At 55.8% G+C, this 18,432-nt stretch overlaps 1 protein-coding gene and 1 long non-coding RNA gene across 5 annotated transcripts; both read left to right on the plus strand.

The window, feature by feature from the left end:
• The first annotated feature begins 1,607 nt into the window (after nt 1-1,607).
• Nucleotides 1,608-8,516, plus strand: LOC106865977. 4 transcript variants are annotated; one of them, XR_002963999.1, is made up of 3 exons: nt 1,608-2,434; nt 2,539-3,638; nt 8,502-8,516. It is a non-coding gene; the product is annotated as an uncharacterized LOC106865977 (long non-coding RNA). The 4 variants fall into 4 exon arrangements; XR_002963998.1 differs by lacking the exon at nt 8,502-8,516 and adding an exon at nt 5,849-6,805; XR_002963997.1 differs by lacking the exon at nt 8,502-8,516 and adding an exon at nt 5,335-5,765.
• Nucleotides 8,517-14,768: 6,252 nt separating this feature from the next.
• LOC112271115 (endochitinase A-like) lies at nt 14,769-18,100 on the plus strand. Its single transcript, XM_024460121.1, has 2 exons — nt 14,769-16,166; nt 16,243-18,100. Exons 1-2 carry the CDS (start codon nt 15,170-15,172, stop codon nt 16,338-16,340), a joined length of 1,095 nt encoding a protein of 364 aa, XP_024315889.1. The 5' UTR covers nt 14,769-15,169; the 3' UTR covers nt 16,341-18,100.
• Nucleotides 18,101-18,432: the final 332 nt, after the last annotated feature.

Here is an 18,432-nt window from a genome sequence, read left to right on the forward strand (position 1 = left end):
AGATGGGGCAAGGGAGAGAGCCAGAGAGGTGCGTATAGCCGGCCAGCGGCCCGCTCCGCTACTAACGGCCCCCACAAGGCCGGTGTATAAACGGGCCAGACCGCATCGGCCCACTAAGGCGGGAGGGAGGGTGGTATAGTTTGGCCCAGGAACGGCTCACCTGTCCAGCCGGGTCGGACAAGGTCCGTTTAGCCTGGCCCAACAGGGACTGTACAAAGGAAAATGTAGAAAAACAGAAAGAAATCCAATTTTCACCCTCAAACGTAGGTGTGCAGCCACCTGAACTCGCATTTGGTCTGATTTGAGTCCCGGAATTCACAAAACCAAATAAATAACCCCTTTAGGTGGTATAAGTGCGCACATGTCAAATTTAGAATTCTTTGAGCTGTTGACCAGGTGACACATGGCAGGTGTTTGGTTAACGTCACAATTGTATCTTATCAAGAACCTTCAAGAAATCAAGAACCTTCAGGCTTTCTTGATCCGTGAGTTAGGAATATTGAACAAATTATTCAAGTTCTTTGAACATCACAATTAAATTGCCCTTTCTGATCTTCACGCCACATCAACTGAGTTCATTTTATAAAGATTTGAATCGCAGTTATCTTGTAGTCAGGAGAGAGGAATTAAACACAACAAACCAGCACATGACCCATCTAGAAGAACATTCTTTTGCATTTCATAGGGTGAGAGCCTATCGTTCTCTCTTGGCCATCTGATCCGAAAACACAGCTGAGATCAAGATGCCATTCCAACAAATCACAGTGCACAAGATTTGGTTAGTTACAAACTTCACTAATACATCTATTGCATCTTGAGAAAAGGTTCCAATGCTAGATCGTGCTGAATCAGTGAACTATAGTTGAGTGCTAATATAGGAGCAAGCAGAAGATAGACATGTGAAAGCCACTTCGGGCTCCTTTGGCTGTGGCGGCGAGCCGGCGACGTCTTGGGGGCGACTGGTCAAGGGAATGAGATGAGCTCGGCCGCAAGGATGCAGGATGAAGGACGAGCTGGAACCAAGCGTCCGAGAGGAGAACTACGACGAGACGAGGATGGGTAGGGCGGCTCGGTGAGCGGTGGTTGGGTCAGAGAAGGCGGAGCTGTAGGAGGCGAACACACTGGATGGGGCGGAGGAGAGGAGAAGGGACAGGTGGGGAAATCCTCCGTCTGTCTCGACGACGTTACTGACCAAACGTCACGCCAGAGGAGGGGACACGAAGGCGCGAAAACAAGGAGACTCAAAATCGAGACCTCCAATGCATAGGTAGGTGGCCTAACCACCTGAGCTCGTGCATTTCTGTGTCTAGTAGTAGTGTGTCTTCGTTTTGGTTGCTTATTTGATTGGAAAAGTTTACTTGAGCTGCACGTGGGCTGCTGGTTGTTGTGAGGCCTGACGGGCTAACTGGCCCGGCCCGGCTGGGCTCGTGTGTCGTGCCTGGGCCCGGGGTTCGCCGTAGCGGGCTGATGCGGCCCACTTATAACTGGGCTTGGCAGGCATGGGCCGGCCCGGCCCGGTAAATGGTAGGCCGTGCCGGACCGGGCCCATCCCGGCCCGTTGCCAAATGCCAATCGGCGCCGCTGGCCAAACCAGGCGGTCCAGCCTCCAGGCACCACTCGTCTTTCTCGTTTTGTCTCCAACTCTCTATGCCCTTTCTTGTCTCTCTCGGAAGCTCCAGAGTCCAGCCGCGCCGCCGATCCTTCCTGTTGCGGCGTGCCAGTCGGCGCCGCTGGCCGCGCCTCCATGCCCCTCTCCTCTCGCGGCGCCCATCACGTGCAGGCGCTGCTCCTCTCCGCCCCAGCCGTGGGCTCCCCCCCCCCGAAATCCTAGGGTTACGGCTCTGCCTCTTCCAGAAAAAAATCGCATCTTTGCCATCTGATTCCAGGCGGCCGCCACCGGCAGAACAGAAGACGTCACCAGCTGCACCCGTGGTCCCCTCCTCTTGCGGATCCTATCCCGCACGGGCGATGCGCCTCCCCAATTCGACCGCCGGCGTCGCCACGGCGCTGCGAAGTCGCCGGACCGTGATGTATCCCACCAGCGTGGGCTTGGAAAGCCGCCGCCGATGGCTGTTCCTCCGGCCACCAGGGAGAGGTTCCCAATTCCGGCGCTCTTGCGGATGGAGCCATCGGTGAGGCGCACCCCGCGGCTGAGGCACGCACGTCCGAGTGGCTCAGGCTTGCCTCCGCGGTCGTTGCAGTTGCCGCGGCCGACATATGTCCTGCGGTGAACGACCACGCCCAGGTGAAAGCCACTGTAAAGCTCGCTCTGCTTCGGGTGTAACACCATCACGGTGTTTCTCGTCCACAACCACTGACTTACGTCCTGACCAAGCTCCGGTGCTGAACGACTCCAGTGCAAATGTAACCATCATCGTCTCCCTCTTTCAACAAAGACGGTCCGTGGAGCACACAGCAAAAATGAAGCAAAAAGGTGGCATCCCTTTTCATTCCGCTTCTACCCTACCATTTTACTTGGTTTACCGGTGCAATTAGCGCAGAGTTTGATTAGTTCATCTTTCCCTTCAACTATACAAGTGCCGGTGCAGCAGGACTGCAGGAGGTCCATACAAAGAAGAAGAAAAATACCATCTGTTGATATTGGTTTCATTTTCGATGGCAGTGCAGCATTCGAACCATGGTGATTTCGCTGGATGCACGATGTCCATAGCATTGCTTCACTGAACCATTTCACAAGGTGAGCACTCGAACTGATGTTCGCATGCATGTCAGCATCTGTGGAAGTAATTACCAGTGAATTGATGTTAGGAATTTGTAGTCTCCTCATCTTCTCTTTTCTGCCTCGTGCTTGCCCATGTCTGTTCTGCTATGCTATCCGATACCTTTTTTCTCTTTTGGCCGTTGGTGCTGCTGAGCCCTGATGTTAGGGATATCTAGTGCCTGCTCTTCCTTTTTCTACCTTTGCTTATCTGCATCTGTTCTGCTATGCTATCGACACGATTTTTATTTTGCCTTTGGTACTGCTAAATCATAGTAGCTCTATTTCCTGCCTAAAGATGGATGTTTTAGTATCTTTTAGTTGTACCCTGTTCATGTATGTTGAGCAAGGCCATTGCAGATGGAGGCTGCACATGTAAGCTGGACACTATGCAAAGGTGAATCTCATTGGTTGATTTGTTGAGTTTCAATTCCATTGTTAACACCATACCTCAACAGAAACACGATCAAAGATTGTGCTTGAGCTTCTTTGATGGTGTTTCTGCATGGTGTATTGGTGTTGAACTTCATTTCTGACCTATCTCCTTTTCTGGCCTCTGATGCATCTCTTTATGCGGATTTTCTGGGTTGGGTTGCCTATGTTTGTGTTCATTTTGGTAATGTGCTGTTAAGAACATATGCTGTGCTCTGAATTTCCTTACCTTGCTATCTGATCTGTTTAAATGATAAGAATGCAATGTCATGCTCTCATGGTTTTTGAGTCGATGACTAGTCGCCAAGGCTGTAGCAGCTTGGACTTGCACCGGCGGTTCGACTTGCAGGGCGAGTCGCGCAACCAGGGGACTTATAAACCCACATGATTTGTTTTGATGTCCAATGTGTAACGGCCTATAATATATGCAGTTTCGAAGAAGACAGGCCTCAAGAAAGTCACTCTGCCTAAAATTTTTGTAAATGAAGTGAGTCAAAATTAAAAACTCAGATTCCTATTTTCTATTTTCCGCAAACAAAAGAAAAGTCTAAACAAAAAAAGGATTATAATATATGCATGGAGACGGAAAGTATTAAGCTGAGTTATTGGCTACAACCATTTTGTGCTTATATCATTTTAGAGTCTCTTAGCTGGATAGTATGCAAAAATGAATCATATCTTCTATATCTAAGTAGGAGAACCCCACTACTTCATTTCTCTCAACATGAAAGCATGCCACATCATCACATAATTAATTTGTTCACACATATTTAGTGGGAAACTCATATTTTTTCGAAGTCCATTTTACCCCCCTCAACTGTTGGGTAAGTCCAAATTTAACCCTGCACTATAAAACCAGACAAATTACCCCCCTGAACTCCTGAACCCGTCCACCTGTACCCCCCTGGCTGTTTCCCCTTCGAGTTGGGTGGTTTTGACCGCCACGCTGGTGCCTTGACTGGCCAAGCTGGCAAAGGGGGTGGGCCTTGGGCCGCTGCCTCCTCTTCTTCTCTCTCCCGTCCCATGCCCTGCTCTCTCTCTCTCTCTCACACACACACAGTTCTTTTGTTCCCCACTGCTCTGAAGAATCCTTGAGCCACTGGGGCCTGAGCCGCAGCAGGTGGTTGATTCGGCAGCGGTGGTTGTTTGATTCGGCACTGGCGGCGGTAGAGCAAGGCGGTGGCAGCGATTTGGCAACAGCAGTTACCCCTTCGCGGTATTCCTCTGTTCTGGACTGTTGGGCTGCCGTTGATGTATGGCCAGGGTGGATTCATGGGAGATGGTGGGGAATCAATTGATAGAACAGCTTCTCTACCACCCACATAATGCAGAACAGTCCCACCGTTCTCAAATAATCCTCCAAAGTGGAATTGAAACCCAAGTACATCATCTTCCATTCTAAACAATAGAGGAAAAATCTCAGACTTATGGCAGCAGCAGAGAGATGGAAAGGACGGGGAAAGCATAGAAGAACTGAGAGAGAGAGAGTGAGACGAGAGAGGGAGCAGGGCACGGGAGAGAGAAAAAGGAGGCAGCAGCCCACCCCCTTTGCCAGCTTGGCTGGTCAAGGCTCCAGTTTGGCGGTCAAAACCACCCAACTCGAAGGGGAAACAGCCAGGGGGGTACAGGTGGACGGGTTCAGAAGTTAAGGGGGGGAATTTGACTGGTTTTAGAGTTCAAGGTTAAATTTGGACTTTCCCAACAACAATTGAGGGGGATAAAATGGACTTCTATTTTTTGCACATGCATGCATACTACTTTCCATCAAGCTATCCCCACTAAGTGAAGAATCTATCATACAATTTCATTATATCGTTTCAATTTTGGATACTCTTTCGTTGCCCCTCAATTTCACTCATGTATCTTAACTAAAAATTTCTGCAACAACGTGTGTCATCTAGTTGCTTGAATTGTTAGTCCCTTGGCTACATACTATGCTTATGCGAAAATGGATCTCATTGCTTGAATGGGGTTTTTGTACTTTCTCCTCTTCTTAAAATACAACCATTTAACAAAAAAAAAATCAGCATTGATCATAAACTAATTACCATGGAGAATTTATCATTTACATAGTATGTAAATTTAGGACAACCACCAGAAACCTTGTTTAGACCCAAGATGTTTCTGTCAACAATTAGCCATAAAAAAAAACTAATCTGAAGTGGCATCTTAATTCTTCACAGGTATTTCTGTGGAAAAGGAGATCAGACCACATCAGATGTTTATAGAAGGAACTAGCTGTAAACTGCCATTTTTCGTTTCAGTCCAGATCGAACTATATTTTGATCAGGCAATTGATTGTTACTACAAGCAGTAAGGATAGCCTGCTACTGCTCATAGTTTTCACCCCACAAGGTCCTAGAAAGCACACACTCCTCCCACTAGTGTTAATAAAAGCAACAACAGAGAGATCCTTATCAAAATAAATATCACAGAGAAGGGTGGCTTAGAGTAGAGGTGCATCCGCCACCCACCAATCTTTCCAAAATCTTGCCCCTCTGCCCTCCCATCTACACTTATATAAGGCATATCTTTTATGTGTAAAAACCCAGACATGACATGTTCTCCTTGTATGTGCTCAATTCCAGGCTTAGACTTTCCAGCATTTTGGCTCTAAGCAGATATTGGCACAATGGTACTCTAGCTTCCAAAACCACTTCCCAGAATTTTGAGGGCTACCTTTGATTTTACTTCCAGGTTATCACTCTTGTGCCACAGCAACACAAGGGACTCACCGCACTCCGAGGCTCTTGACTCGGGAGGGCGCCGCCACGTGTGCCACAGCAACTTGGCATGCGGGGTGGCGAAGACTGTACCACATGTCGAAGGGGGGGATGCCACGGGTGCTGCGCTGATCCGTCGCGCGGGTGGCAAGCCCCTCCCCCGCGCCTATAAAAGGCGTGCCCCAGCCATCAGACGGCTCCGAGCGAAGCCGAGAAAGGAGCTGTTAAGGCGGGCGTTGCCGTGGAAGCGCGATGGTGGTGCATTCCATCAGCGCCTAGCACCGACGGGTGCACTGCCATCGCGCCCTTGCCGCATCGCCCCATCGAGCCCGCTCCGAGGGGCGTCGCAGAGACACGGTGGTGGTGCATGCCATCAGCGCTCCGCGCCGACGGGTGCACTGCCACCGTGCCCTCGCCCCGCCTCCTCAAGCGAGCGGCTCCTGGGCGAGGGCTGCCATGGAGGCACTGTGGAGGTGCATTCCATCGGCGTCCGGCGCCGACGGGTGCACTACCGCAGTGCCCCTACCGCATCCCTCCCGAGGACACCTCCGCAAGGAGCAGGGGCTCCCGCGGAGACACTATGGTGGTGCATGCCATCTGCTCCTCGCGCCGATGGGTGCACCATCATAGTGTCCCTGTCGCAATCCCCTAAGAGAGCCCCACTATAGACGCGGGTCGTTGCGAGGACGCTGTCCGTTCCGGCCCATCACCGCGTCCCTGCCACAGCCCTCGAGCCGTTTTTGTAACATCCCAATTTTCAAAACCCTTCATATGCATTGCATATCATAAGTATCATGTCACCTTCGCATTTAATCACTTTCAAAACCCTAAAATTTACCCTGAGAATTCCTGTTCAAAAATGCTTTTATTTGAATTTGGGCTTTGATTCTTGCTTTTGAGTAATTGCATTTTAACCCATGAGGGTGTTGGTATAAAAAGGGATTTAATGCCTATATAAAGCTATCCCATAAGTTGGCTTTTGAAACTATTTTGAAAAAAAAAATTATTTTGATAGCCTAAGGGCCCCAAAAGCCATTTTATAGGCAAATGTATTTTTAAATATTTTATTTTGAGGAAATTCTTGTTCCAAAAGTTAGATCATATGAAAATATGATTTACCAAATTTTGTTGCAATTTATTTGGAGTGATTTGGAGCTTCGAATCAATTTTGAGGTTCGAAAACAGAAAATAGAAAAAAAAAGAAAAGAAAAACCGGCCGAACCGGACCGGACCGACCGGCTCAGCCCAGCCCGAGCCGCCCGCGGCCACTGACAGTGGACCCCCCGCCGTCGTCTTCCCCAACCGTCCAGGCGAGATTCCTGGCCACGACGCCCGCGAGCACGCCCACGCCTCCACTCCGATTTCTCCACGTTCACGACTCCAAACCCGAAACCGAGCGCGTCACCTGGAGCCTCTCTCTTTTCTTCTCCATTTCCCCCAACTTCCCCGCTCGGTTTCGCTCTCGTTTCACCACGATTGCTCGCCGGAGTTTGACACCGCCGTCGCCGTTCTTCACGCTTTCGCCGCCGTTCCGGTGAGAATCTCCCCGCGCCTACCCCCTACCCTCTCTTCCCTCCTCGTTCCGAACACCGTGACGCATGCCATTCTGTTTTTGGAGCTCCGCATCGCCCGCTCGCCGCGCCGCCGCTGTCCGCCACCCTGCGCCTGCGCCTCGCGTCGTCTTCCCCAGCGCCGGCAACCGCTCCGCTCCGCCCCGCCTCTGCCCGCGCCGCCACGCCACCTTTGTCTCCGCGCCGCGCCCCGCGGCGCTCCGCCGCGCCGTCTCCGCCCCACGCGCCTGCGCCGCCGCCCGCTCCACCCCGCACCGCGCCGCCTGCGAGACGCCTCCCCCCCGGGCCGTCCCCTTGCGCCGACCGCCGCCCGCACGCCGCCCTGCGCCGACGCACCATGCCACCTCCACCCCGTGCCGCCGTCCGCCGCCCGCGCTTTGCCGCGCCGCCGCCGTCCAGCGAGCTCGCGCCGCCCGAGTAAAACCCTAGGTTCCGGCCAATCATGTTCTGCCACGTGGCAGAGCATTTTTGTTTTATTTTTTTCCGGCCGAAATAGATAATGCACTTTTGCAGAAAAGCCCATGTAACTTTAAAGCATCATATCTTTCAAACTGTTTGTCCAAAAATTATGATCCGCACCTTTCTGGAATCGTCACAACTTGTAGAATGTTTTGGCACTGTCTAATTTCAATTTTGAACAACTTAGTCAAAAGCAAATTACAGAATGTTTGAATATGGTTTAAATTTCAAATGAATTGTTTCAAAATAGTTTTGAACTTGTTAGCCTGCTGTAAAATTATTTAAGTTTGTTCTCTGTCCATTAGGACCAGAAGAGAATTTTTTTTGTGAATAATAATGGCATACAAGTTTAAATCTTGTTCTATGTTGCAAAAACCACACAATCTTTTAATTTAAACCCTATCCTTGTTTCATGCATATTAATTATCTCTTTGTTAATGTGTAATTTGCCCAAACCTTTTGAAAAACTTTTCAAAACAGAAACAAAATTTGTTACATTAAAAGTAACCAAGTGTGCATTAACATAGCATATGCATCATGGCATGATTTTTGCATTGAATGTTGTGTTTATTGTGTGCATGTTTCTTTTATTTTTAGATTGTGTGGAGTGTATTCCTTGTTGTTGCGAAGAGTGCGAGAACTATCACAACCTTGGACAAGGCAAGTTCACTTTGATCATATCCCATTATTATTGTTGTTTTAAAATACTTATGCATTAGTGTTGTTGGTAGAGATGCATTGATAGGACTATTACTCGTACCTCTATGCTAGCTATATATCGCAGATAGTATAGTTTACCCTCGCCATTACCTTGCCACCAAATTGCCATCGATTGTAGTTGAATGCTAGGCTATGGTAGTATCGTGGGGGAAATAACTACATTATGATATTGTTTTGCCTTTGGCTATATAAAATGTTTTTGTTAGATGTAAGGCAAAACAACTAATTCAATGAACCATCCTGGGTGGTCTGCTTTGAGGATTTTGAGGATTAGCGGCGTCAGGTCCATTTCTATGGGTCCCTCTGAGTCGAGTTCCTGTGGATTCAGGAATGGATTGTCCATGGACGTCTCTCTCGTGGATTCGGGGAGCGCCTACGTTGCAAATGTGGAATGCCACCTGGGGTAACAGAGACCGGACTAGTTTCCTGTTTAGTTGGTTCCAGTACAACCACATGGTAATATGGGCTCTGCCAGGATGGATGTAAGACATATAATCCTTGATCCAAGGGATTGTGCAGATGTAGCCGTGTAGGTGGGAATGTAGGTCCCTCAGGTGGTCTGGGTGATTATGGTCTGAAAATTCCTGTAATCGATGCCGTTGCTACTCTACCCTGAGGACAGCAAGGGATTAACACGTCGATTTCTTGTGAGTAAAGTGTACAACCTCTCGAGAGTGTCAAAACTAAGTACTTAGCCGTGTCCCCGGTTACGGACAATTTATGAGCAACTAGATTTGGGGGCTGTAAGGAAAATGTCACTCATTCCAATTTCTTAAATAAAATGAATGGTTTGAACAGGGTAGGAGCACTTGATGAATACACTCAATGTGCTCTAGGTTAATAGGAGCATCGGTGTTTCTACCCGGTGTCCATTAGTTAACATTATTATAACATCCCTTTGTAGTAGGGTAAATTATGTTCTGCTTCCACGCAAACAGCCTGAAGTCCACCTTGCCAAATACTGCATATACTTGGTAGGTTCTGTTATAACCCTTTGGTGAACTTGCCAATACATTCAATGTATTGACCCTAGTGGCTGCATCGTTTAATGATGCAGGAATCTCCGACGACGAGTAAGATGTACGTTCTGCTTGTTTGGGTTACGGGCCTACATTCCAACACGCTCTCACCGTGGTGTTGATGTGCCCTTGTATCTTTCGCTTTCCGCTGCTAAACAGTTGTTTTATTTCCAGCTAACCCATGAGGTTATGCGAGTTGTAAGTACCTTTTAAATTCTGGATGATTCGTTGTAATATTGAGACCTTTGTTCTATGATATTACATCTTGAAACTTTGTGTGCTAGTGAGTCGATCCAGGGACTAGCACTAAAGCACAGACATCGAACCCGTGTACGGGGGCGGTCGCTTCAATTTTGCTCCCAGACAACGAGGGCTGCTGCGGGAACATCGTGGCATCCTTGCCGCCCGCTTTCGGCGGTGGTGGCGAGGAAGCCACGATGTCCCTGCTGCGGCCCTCAGACGGGTTTGTTTCAAGAAGCGAGGGTTGCCGCAGCATCCTCGCTGCTTCCCTTTGTCAGGCAATTTGCAGGGAGAGCGAGCCAGGAGTGCGCCTCCAGTGAACGCCTCAGGCGCAAGACTGAACGAGAAGCTAAGTACTAACACTTAAATGGTGAACCCGCTAAGAACTGAACGTAATTGAACGCTGTCTTGCCAGGTGTGGCCCCGGATCCTGCACGTAGCCGGAGTGTTAGAAGGACGCTTGCGGGGGGAGTACGCTCCCCGTGTGGCTTCACGGGTCCATCCCGGAAGGGCACGGCTTGGAGTAGTTACCCCGCAAGTGGAGTGGCTCCCCGCTACCGCTTGACCCCAGGTCGGCACTACGGGTCCGTCCCGAGTCCCTGGTTGGACAAGGGTGAGGCGCCCGAGTCCCCGGTAACACAAGGCGAAACACGCAAAGGCTAGGGGGGTCACCCCGAGAGGCAGCATCGGGAACAAGGAACAGGAATTTAAGCAAATTAGAGAGCTTGAATTGTCTAAGTGTTGAACGGTTACATAAGCTAATGGAAAAATAATTGTTCAAGCGGCGCCAAGCGCCGCACTTGCAGGAAAAACAAACAAAATAAGGTACATTGGAAAGCAGTAATGACGGCTGGGGGCTGCGGCAACTAGTTGCCGACGTCTTCTGCCGGGGGCTTCGGGGACGGCTCGGGGTCCGGCTTCCGCTGCATCCGCTTGACCACCTCGTTGATGAACCCGCGCACCGCTTGGGTGTGCGTGGGCTCGTTCTCGCTGTCCGACCAGGCGTCCAGCAGGGACTCGAAGGAAAACCCCGGGTCCCGGAGGTGTATCCTCGGAAGGATTGTCCCGGCAACCTCCCGGGCGCAGTTGGCGACTTCGTTGGCGCCGTACTGGGCGATCCAGACGTCAAGCGCCCCAAGCTTCCCCACCAAGTCGGAGAAGAAGGGGATCAACGTCGAGACCTCCGTGCCGTCCACCTCCGCCGCCTGCAGCTCGAACTTGGGCAGCAGATCGCGCAGCGCCTGGGCAATCCTGAGCAGCTTATCGGTCTCGATCTTTCGCAGACCGATCAGTGTGCTGTGGTGAAGCCGAGCGGTGACGGTGGCCTCCTTGGCCTTGCCGGGCCGCTGCTCCCACCGCGTCCTCGGTGGCCTTGACCTGCACCTCCTGCTTGACGCGAAGGCCTTGAATCTCGCCGTGGTAGTTGGCGATCAGGTCGCTCTTCTCGTCCAGCCGGACCTGGGCCGCCGCGAGCACCCCGGCGTGCTCCTTCTTGGTCGCCTCGAGGGTTGCCGCCATCGAGTCCAGCTCCCCCTGAAGCTTCGTGCACTGGGCCTCCAGCTGCCGGTGGAGTTCGGCCTCCAGGACGACCGGTGCCTCGGCGTCCTCCAGGGCTTGCCGGGCAAGGGGCGCGTCCTCCTTGCCGAGGCGCGTCTCCTCGCGCAGCCGGGAGAGCTCTTGCCGTTCCCTCTCCACAGCTTCCCGCCCCTCGCCAAGTTGGCTCTTGGCAACGGCGTGGTGCTCCCTCACCTCGTTGAAACAGGTGACGAAGGCTTGCTGATGGTCCCTGACGGCGTCCAGGAACCGGTGCCCCCGCTCGAAGATGCTCGGATCCCAGGTGATAGGATTCCAAGGTAGCCCGGAGAGGGTGCCGAGGTCGGTGTTGGGGAGGGCAGTCGAGGACGACGAAGCCCCCGCTGCCGGGGCAGGGCGGTGTGGGGCGTCGCCCGCCTGCTTCGTGGGATCCTGTCAGCCCTCTCCGGCAACTTCCCCTTCACCCGCTCCCGGGGACCTCGGGACTGGAGAAGCCTCCCTGCCCCCGGCAGGAGCCGTTCCTTGCTGGGCAGCAGGCGAGCCCGCGGCTGCGGGCGCGTCGCCGAGCGCCGTCCCGGTGGTGGCGGTGGCCACCATTGCCCCTGTCGTTGGCGCGGCAGGGCTTGGTGCGAGAGCCGATTTCGGCTCCTCCGCCGCCCCCGTGATCTTGACGACAGGGTCGAGATCAACCACGGTAGCACCCGCTCCCGATGCGGGCGCGCTCGTGCCTACAGCAATAAGAAGTGTGAGGATGGACAAGTCGAAGAGTTACCGGCAGTGGACAAGGGTAGCCAGAGCGATTACCTTGCAGGGCAGGTGGACTTGCGAGGGGGGCTTCACCCACCTACCGCGTGTCGGCGGGAGCTTCGCAGAGGAATTGGAAGGTGGCGAGAAGAAACAGCGATGTGGGGCGGCGCTGCGCCACCTGCATCTGGTACGACTCCATCAATGCGTGGAGGAATAGCGAGAACGGCGGCACCAGCCTGATGAGGAGGAAGCGCGCGAACACCCGGAAGTCATTGTCCTAGTGCTCGGCGCCCGCCGGGAAGATCAGGGTCTCCCCGTGCTCGTTGAACTTAGAGGCGACGGTTTGCCGGACCTTGTTCAGCGCCTCGCCGTTATAGCCAGGCCGGTAGAAGGCGAGCGTGGCCCGCATCTCCCGCTTCTTCTGGTCTTTGGCGGCGGCTGCCTTGGTTGCCGCCTCACTCTTGCTGGCCGCCGCTCTCTTAGAGACCTGCACCTCTTTCCCCTTCCTGGTCATGGGGGGCGCCATGGAGAGCAGGGGTGGAAGTTAGCGAGAACACTTGGGTGCGAGATGCGAAGTAGGATGAAGGCGAAGGCCATGGGGAATAAAGTGCTTTCCCATTTTGGCAAGAGTAAGAGCTTTATAACACCCAGCCGTTTGGTAACGTCCGGTTCCGTACCCTACGGGTGCGTGGGGATAACTCGTAATCCTAAGGAGTAATGTGCGGAGTGGCCTTAACTTCCCTGTTTAAGGGGGAAGTTATGGCGGAAATCAAGCGCCCACTACTCCGTCTGTAACGGCGTGGTACTAGGGGCAACGAAGGGACACGGGCCCGATGCGAATCGGGGCCCACGCGTCCACGCCCGGGGACTATTGTCTGTCGTCGCGCGGGGCTCCGACACCGAGGCATGCGGTCACGGCCCCCTTTTTAGGTTCGGCAGGGGCGTCGGCGAAATGACGTACTCGGGATGCGCACAAACAAAGAACACATGCACGCACGTTTTTACCCATGTTCGGGCCACCCGGAGGTGTAAAACCCTATGTCCCGCCTGTCTGAACTGGTATTGATTACGCACCGAGTGTTTACACCTTGCCGGGGGAAGGTCCCCGGCCTCTCTCTCTTTCCTTGCTAACGCTACTGGCTACCCTGAAATAACCAACCTTGCGAACGTGGAACCTGGAACCAGAACCCTTTGACCGCTGGTGGGGGTCCTCCTTTTATACTCAAGGGTATGCCACAGGTGCCACGGTGCATGGGCTACAAGTGTCGAGCGGGGAGGCATACAACTCCCCCCCGGTGAGCTGGTGGCACGCATGGACGCCACCTCCGCCGCTAGGGGTCTAAAACCCTAGGGTAGGATTGGACAGCCACTGTTTTCTTGATTTGGACAGGTAACACCCTTCCTATCGGCTCATTTAATAAGCTGTGCGCCCCACTCCTCGCCCTGGTGAGGCGACGCACCCGACGCCCGCCACGCGCCCGCGTGGTTCTGTTGATCTGCTCACTGGGCCCCACCCTTGAGGCGGGGGCCTGCACCCGGGAACCCCCTATCCTGGCAAGTCGCTCCCCGGAAGCGCCCGGGCCCAGCGCACCCGGGAACCTCCCCCCGGGAAGCGGCTTCCCGGGAGGTGCCCAGGAAGGAATATTCCCTGAAGCCCCGCTATCCCTTCCGGGCTGGTAGCTTGCCGGGCTGCTCGTAGCCGCTGCCCGGGATGGAACCTTCCCGGGAACCCGGGGACGGGGCCCACGCGTCGCACAACGGTGGTACCCCGGGTGCCACTGGTGCGACAGTAGCCCCCGGGCGTGGGCCGGCATCTCCTGTTCCCGGATAAGTCTTCCCCAGGTCGGTTGCCGGGCTACGCCCTCAACCGACGCGTGGGCCCCGATTCTCCTCGGGCTCGCGCCCCTTCGCTACCCCGTGTACAACGCCATTACAGACGGAGTAGTGGGCGCGTGATTTCCGCCCTAACTCCCCCATTAAGTAGGGAAGTTAAGGCCACTCCGCGCATTACTCCTAATGATTAGGAGTTATCCCCGCGCACCCGTAGGATACCGAACCGGCCGTTACCAAACGACCGGGTGTTATAAGGCCCTTACTGTTGCCAAAAGAGGAAGGACACTCTGCCCCCATAGCCTTTGTCTTCTTCCTCTTTCGCATCTCGCATCCCAGCGACCCTGCTAGCTTCCGCCTTCATTCCCCATGGCGCCCCCCACCACCAGAAAGGGGAAGGAGGTGCAGGTCTCGAAGAAAGCCACGGCGAGCAAGAGCGAGGCGGCAACCAAGGCAGCTGCCGCCAAGGACCAGAAGAAGCGGGAGATGCGGGCCACGCTCGCTTTCTACCGCCCCGGCTACAACGGCGAGGCGCTGGAGAAGGTCCGGCATGCCGTCGCCTCCAACTTCAACGAGCACGGGGGAACGCTGATCTTCCCGGCGGGCGTGGAGCACCAGGACAACGACTTCCGGGTGTTCGCGCACTTCCTCCTCACCAGCTTGGTACTGCCCTTCTCGCTGTTCCTCCACGCGCTGATGGAGTCTTACCAGCTGCGGGTGGCGCAGCTCCACCCCACGTCGCTGTTCCTCCTCGCCACCTTCCAGTTCCTCTGCGAGGCGTTCGTGGGGGTGATGCCGTCGGTGGGGCTCTCCCGCCACTACTTCTACCCCCGCATTGACAACGCGGAGGCGATGTCATCGGGGGTGGTGTTCCGCGCCCGCGACCAGATGAAGTCCGAGTTCATTGTCCGGTCGGGGAAGAAGATCGAAAAGGAGTGGCGGAGCGATTGGTGCTGGGTCCGAGTGGAGGACCCCCAAGAGTTCATCTAGTCGCCGACGGAGCTGCCGCAACCTCAGAACGGCTGGCAAGACAGGTATCACCGCGACGCCGATCTCCTCCCCATCGTGGAGAAGATCAAGGCGCTGCGGCTAGCGGGGCTCACCGACGTGGACGTGGCGCGCACCTTCGTCCACCGGCGTATAGCGCCGCTTCAACTGCGCTCCCGACCCGCATGGATGTACACGAGCCTCGGGGACAGGACACGCCTCCAGCAAGACGGCGTGTACTTGGAGACCCTCAGGACGTGGGTGAGGGGGATCTACGGCGAGACCTTCCAATCGACGGAGTTCCCGCCTGGGGTTTCCTCTCTTCACGCCGGCGTTGCGGCGCTCAGCGACATCGTCAGCGCCTTCCCGCTCTGCAACGAGTGGGGGTTGATGGACGACACCCCTGCAAGCACCCCGCGAAAAGCGGTTGCTCGAGGAAAGCGGGGGCGGATCCGAGCCCAGCTGGCCCTCCCTCCAGTCGCTGGACGACGAGGCGGGCCAGGCGGCTGCATCCCCGGAAGTCGTCCCCGTGGACGACGACGACGAAGACAACGACAGCGCGCCCCTGATCGTGAGGAGATCACGGGCGTTTGCACCGCAGCTATCTCCTCGACGGCGACATCCGCCACCGGAGCGGCCACCACCCTCTCGGCGGCGGCCGCTTCCGGGGCGCCTGCCGGAACCTCCGCGGTGTCCGCGGCCGCAGGGGTCGCCGGAGCTTCAGCGGCGGCCTCTGCCTCAGCGGCAGCCGCCAGCACCGTGGCGGGACCCGCTCCCGGGGCGCCCGCCGGTACTTCGGTAGCGCCCGCGTCCACAGTGGTCGCCGGAGCCTCGGCAACGGTTTTCGCCCCAGCAGTGGCGACCTCCCCAGGATTGGCTCCCGGCACCGCGGTGGCATCACCGTCAACACCCGCGACACTTCGGGTCACGATGACCCCGCGGGCGCCTACGGCGCCGCCGGCTCGGGGAGTCTTCCGGGTCTTCGCGCTCCGGCATAACCCCCTGAAGTCCAACTCGTCGGCGGGTGCCAGCAAGAGAGCGAGGAGTGATTCCCCACCCGCCACGCCAAGCAAGAGGGCGCGCACAGACGCCAGCGGCACCGCCGACCCCACCGCCGCAGGGGTAAGCAGCGATATGATCGCTCCCGATGACGACCTAGCCCCCACGGAGGCGGGGCCGGCAACTGGTACGTCTTCTTCACTTCTCCTCAGCTGCATTTTTTCAGTTGTTAGTTAATCTCATGAACGTACCTCTTTCTGCAGGGAGCGGCAGCTCGCCTACGGCAAGCCTCTCGGAGGCTCCCGCCGGTGCAGGCAAGGCAGGAGAGCCCCCCCCCCCCCGCAAGTTCGCCGCAAGGTAACCAACCTGGTCACCCTTGTCCGTTTCCAACAACTCTATTACTCACCAATCCTCATATTTCCCATTGTTGCAGGCACAAGTGCGCTCGCACCCGGAACGGGCGCGACCGTGGTTGATCTTGACCCGGTCGTCGAGATCACGTGGGCGGAGGAGGAGCCGGAACCGGCTCTCACATCGAGCCCCGCCGCACCAGAGACAGTGGCAGCGATGGACACCGCCGCCCCTGAGGCGGCGCTCCCGCAGCTGGCGGACGCGACTGGCGCGGGCTCACCTGCCGCTCAGCAGGAGACAGCTCCCGCCGATAGCAGGGAGGCTTCCCCAACCCCGGGGTCCTCGGGCGGAGGCGCAGGGGAAGTTGCCGGGGAAGGGCAGCAAGGCCCTCGGGAGCAGGTGGTCGACCCTGCGCACAGCCCCACGTCAGCAGCGGGGGCCTCGTCGTCCTCGGCTGCTCTCCCCGGTACCGACCTCGACATCCTCGCCGGGATCGCTTGGAATCCTATCACCTGGGATCCGAGCATCTTCGAGCGGGGACACCGGTTCCTGGACGCCGTCAGGGACCAACAACAAGCCTTCGTCACCTCCTTCAACGAGGTGACGGAGCACCATGCCGCCGCCAAGAGCTAGCTTGGCGAGGTGCGGGAGGCCGTGGAGAGGGAGCGGCAAGAGCTTTCCCGGCTGCGCGAGGAGACGCGCCTCGCCAGGGAGGAGGCGCTCCTCTCCCGGCAAGCCTTGGAGGACGCCAGGGAGCCGGTGGTCCCAAAGGCCGAGCTCCACCGGCAGCTGGAGGCCCAACGCACGAAGCTTCAGGGGGAGTTGGACTCGATGGCAGCAACCCTCGAGGCGACTAGGAAGGAGCATGCCGAGGTGGTCGCGACGGCCCAGAGCCGGCTGGACAAGAAGAGTGACCTGATCGCCAACTTACCGCGGTGAGATCCAGGGCCTTCGCATCATGCTACAGGTGTAAGTCAAGGCCACCGAGGAAGCGGTGGGAGCGGCGGCCTGGCACGAGCTCCAACTTGGCTCCGCCAAGGACAGAGCGGATAGGCTCGAGACCGAACTGGCCGCCGTCCGGGAGGAGCTCGCCAAGGCCGGCAACGAGATCGCGGTGAAGACCGCGGAGCTCGCGGTGATGGAAGACAACGTCCGCAAAGCCAAAAAGGCCGCGCACGACGCTCGACTCCATCACGGCACGCTGATCGGGCAGCGGCAGATTGAAAAAGAGAAGCTGCTGAAGATTGCCCAAGCGTTGTGCGATCCGCTGCCCAAGTTCGAGCTGCAGGCTGCGGTGGTGGACGGTACGGACGTCTCCACCTTTATCCCCTTCTTCTCCGACTTGGTGGGGAAGCTTGGGGCGCTCGACGTCTAGATCGCCCAGTACGGCGCCAACGAGGTTGCCAACTGCTCCCGGGAGGTTCCCGGGACAATCCTCCTGCGGATTCACCTCCGGGACTCGGAGTTTCCCTTCGAGTCCCTGCTGGACGCTTTGTCCGACAGCGAAGACGAGCCCACTCACACCCAAGCAGTGCGTGAGTTCGTCGACGAGGTGGTCGAGCGGATGCAGATGAAGCCGGAGCCCGAACTCCCCGCCGACCCCCCGGCCGAAGACGCCGGCAACTAGTTGCCGCAGCCCCCAGCCGTGCTTGCTGCATTACAATGTATCTTCTTTTGTTTGGTTTTCCCTGCAAGTGTGGCGCTTAGCGCCGTTTGAACAATTATACTTCGATTAGCCCATGGAATCATTCAGTACTCAGTTAATCAAGCTCTTTTAACTTGTTCAACTTCTTGTTCATTTGTTCCCGGTGCTGCCTCGCGGGGCAGCCCTACTAGCCTTTGCGCATTTTGCCTTGTGTTGCAGGGGACTCACGCGCCTCACCCTTGACCAGACCAGGGACCCGGGACGGACCCGCGGTGCCGACGTGGGGTCAAGCGGTAGCGGGGAGCCACTCCACTTGTGGGGTAACTACTCCAAGCCCTGCCCTTCTGTGACGGACCCGGGAAGCCACACGGGGAGTGCACTCCCCCCGCAAGTGTCGCACCAGTGGCACCCAGGGTACCACCGCTGCGCGACGTGTGGGCCCCTCCTCGGGTTCCTG

This window comes from Brachypodium distachyon, chromosome 2 (assembly GCF_000005505.3).
Source record: "Brachypodium distachyon strain Bd21 chromosome 2, Brachypodium_distachyon_v3.0, whole genome shotgun sequence".
Lineage (NCBI taxonomy): Eukaryota > Viridiplantae > Streptophyta > Magnoliopsida > Poales > Poaceae > Brachypodium > Brachypodium distachyon.